A 3563-nucleotide genomic window follows, 5' to 3' on the forward strand; every position below is an offset into this window, starting at 1 on the left:
GCTTAATGGTCATAAAACATCTGAAAATAAATGGATCCTCCTTTCTCTCATCTAAGTACTCGGGGCACGGCGTTCGCAGCGACGATGCACTCAGGGAAAATGGATGTTGAGCTTTAAGATCTCAAAGTGTTTTGTTTAAATTTTTTTTCTTCCTCTGCTGAAAGAATCATAGTCTGTTGTTCCGGATGTTGGATAACATTGTCTTCTAATGTTGGACTAACATTTGATGTAACATTGGCTCTACTGTTTTGTTTCAATAGGCATTTCCCTTCTCTTCTCTGGTTCTCTCTCCTTATCTTTTTCCTTGGTGATCTTATCAGTTATTTGTGTTTCTAGGGTTTGTTCGTCTGATGCTTGATCCGCCGCTCCTTATCTCTTGTGATATGATTTTCGAATTTTGATTTGTTTTTGTGAGGGAGATTTTTATGGGATTTGTTCTTATCTCGTGGCTTAGTGGTTGATGTTGGCTGGGTTCTTCTCGTTTGTATATAAAGGGGTTGTTTTGATTGTTCATTATTACCTTTCATTTCACAAACCCTTCTTTCGAGATTTGTGCAGTATCTCCTTTTGAAGCTCAAAAGTCATGGACAAAAATCCTGATCTTTCATCTCTCATCAAGAGTCTGATCCAACACTTCAGATCACCGGAAAGTGCAGCCAAACATCTCTCCGCCCTCCCTCAGATGGCCGAATCAACCGGCAAACCCTCGTCCTCTCAAACTCCGGTGGAAGTCCCAGGAGGATCTTTTCCTCCAGCTCCTTCTCCAAAAGGCTCTCCGAAGAGAAGTACCACTGAATCGTCTGTAGGGGCTGATGTTGATCCTGTCTCTTTGCAAATTGTAGAAACTCCCATCAACCCTGAGCCGATCTCCACTGTTCCTCCCCTTGAGAGTGTTCATTCAAAAATGGCGCCTGGTTCCTCTGCGAAAGTTGACAAAAATCTCACGAAAGGGAAAACTTCTCTACCAAACCTCACTGTTCTTGCGACCTCGGAGAAATCCACAGGACAGCCAGCTTTCGGTGTTACTCAACATCAAACTCCTCTTCCCACTCCAAGCGAAGAGTCAATTCCGTCTTCAAAAGAGGAATCAGCGCATGCTTCTCAAGATACCTCTATGGAGAGAATTGGGGAAATTGCCAAAGAGGCCCTGCTTGATCTTGCTTCACAACCGGGGTCAGATGTTGATAAAGCTTCTATTGTTGCTGAAGAAGAATGTGCTGCTGGTGATATTCCCACATCCATGGATGTTGATGACTCTGAAAAGATTCCTGATGTTGGTCAGGATGTTGATCCAGAAGAAAGCACAGATGTGATTGATGTTGACACCTTTGTTCCTGACAAGAAAAGCTGAAAACGTAAAGCTGGAGTAGCCTCTCTCAGGCGGTCCTCAAGGTCAAAATCCACACGGGTGATCCCTTCTACTCTCAATCTTCCTAGCCGAGAAGATAGTGATGTTGATCCAACATCACAGCCTCCTGTTCTCAAGCCAAAGGTTGAACATTCTCCCAACTCAAAGAGCGGAAAGGTATCTTCTGCCTCTCTTACTACCTCCCCTCGCATCAGCTGCTCTGGAAGCTCCTCTGAATCAGAGGTTGAGGTTAGTAAGTCGTACTCCACTCGTTTTTACACTCGTGAAGCAAAGAATGCTCGCAAAGTGTTGGCTGCTAGGAAGTTTCATAATGATAGACGTGCGGATGATGATTTCTTTTCAAAGTATAAGCTTGATATCCTTTTGCAAGATAGGGGTATGTGGGGTACGGTTGTTAATGTGTTTCCCTATGATGCTGAGATTGTTAGGGAGTTCTATGTTAATCTGATGACAGAAGCTTTTGACCCAAAATCTGTTAAGTTTGGGAAAGTTTTTGTTAGGGGTAAGGTCTTTGATTTCTCCCCATCTGCCATTAACAAAGCATGTTACACTGCGAATACCAACACTGATGATGTTGAGGTTGATGATGATGAGATGACTAGGGAGTTGACTGGAGGGAAACTTAAGGCTTGGACCTCGAAGTTTGCTGCATCCACTTTGTCTTGGAAATATTCTGTGCTTCACAAGATTGCAGTTTACAACTGGCTTCCAAGCAAAAACACTACTGCTCTAACCAAGGAATAAGCTGAATTTATCTTTAAAGTTGGTAAGCCTCTGGCTTTCAACTTTGGTGAGCAAGTGTTTGCTAACATCTCTCGTGCAGCCTTTAAATCCACAGGTGGAAGTATGCTTCCCTTTCCAAGCCTCATCTACAATCTCTTGGTTCAGCAAAAACTTAAGGAGAGAGAGGAAATTGTGCTTGTTGAAGAGAAGAATCTACTTGAGTTTTCCAAAACCCTCCTCACTTCTGATCGTGTCAAAGATCTCCCCTACGAACCTTCACGTGCTGGTCCTACTTTGTCTCCTCAGCCTGATGATGAAGCTGACTCTGCTGAAGCTGAGATTGACATGTATGGTGAAGACGAAGATGTTGATCGTGCGACTGCTCCTGATGTTGCACTTGATGTTTCCAACATCATTTCTGTCAAAGCACATCTCACTAGAGAAACATCCACATCTCGTAAAGGCAAGGAACCAGCTGGAGATTCAGAAGTTGAGATTGATCTTGATGTTGCAGAGCTCATCAAGGCCAGAGAGGATCTTCTCAAGCTCAAAAGACAAGTGCAGTTGATGGTGGATCGGACGATCAAGATGGGACAGGACATGCTTGCCCGGGTCGAATGTTGTGAACAAGTCTTCGCCAAACTCCTACCTTTTCCTTCTTCAACAAAAAAGGGGGAGTAGTGTTTCTGAAATTTGTTGGCAGTATTTGTTCCAAAACAATTATTGTTTCTTTGGTGATGTGTTTGATGCGTGGACATCGTGAATTTTTTTTGTGGTGCATGAGCACCTGTTTTTGGTAACATAGTTTATGTTATCTTGGTTTTTGATTATCTGTTGGTTCAACATTTATCATGTTTTTGATATACCTTCGTATATTGTGTTGGGCAGGTTAAATGAAGGTCTTGGCCTTCAGCCGACCTTCATTTTGATCAAATGAAGCTAAGGTTTCATCTTGGTTTTTGATCAATGTTGATCGAGAGGTTAAATGCTCTGAATGTTGCTGCTCTGAATGTTGTTGCTTGTTTTGTTCATTCTAAGTATGTTAAATGCTCTGAATGCTGCTGCTTGTTTTTGTGCATTCTGAGTATGTTGATCGAGAGATTAAATGCTCTGAATGCTGTTGTTTGTTTTTCTCTCTTCTGTTTTGCAGGTTCTTTTGTTTCTTTATTCAGGGGGAGTTCTTAACTTTCTCTTGTTTGTTTCAAACCGATTGTTGAGTCAACATTCAGTTTGTGTTTCTTAAGGTTGTACCTCAAGTGCTTCTTAAGGGTGTATCTCTTGTTTGTTTCAGGGGGAGTGTTTTAACGACATCTCCTCTGGACTGATTTTTGAGGTTCACCTCTTGTTTGATTAAGGGGGAGTTTCTAACTCTTTCTTGATCTGAATTCCTGTAACATAGAATTCGTTTTTGTATATAGTTTTTCTTTGTTTGTGTTTTTGTTGCAGGAAGGAAAAGATTAAGGGGGAGATT

The 3563-nt window shown here is 42.0% G+C and overlaps 1 protein-coding gene across 1 annotated transcript; it reads left to right on the forward strand.

The window, feature by feature from the left end:
- Window positions 1–583: 583 nt before the first annotated feature.
- Window positions 584–2113, forward strand: LOC130998509 (uncharacterized). Its single transcript, XM_057923924.1, has 2 exons — window positions 584–1330; window positions 1472–2113. Exons 1-2 carry the CDS (start codon window positions 584–586, stop codon window positions 2111–2113), a joined length of 1389 nt encoding a protein of 462 aa, XP_057779907.1.
- The last annotated feature ends 1450 nt before the right edge of the window (window positions 2114–3563 follow it).

Source organism: Salvia miltiorrhiza, chromosome 8, assembly GCF_028751815.1.
Source record: "Salvia miltiorrhiza cultivar Shanhuang (shh) chromosome 8, IMPLAD_Smil_shh, whole genome shotgun sequence".
NCBI classification, from domain to species: domain Eukaryota; kingdom Viridiplantae; phylum Streptophyta; class Magnoliopsida; order Lamiales; family Lamiaceae; genus Salvia; species Salvia miltiorrhiza.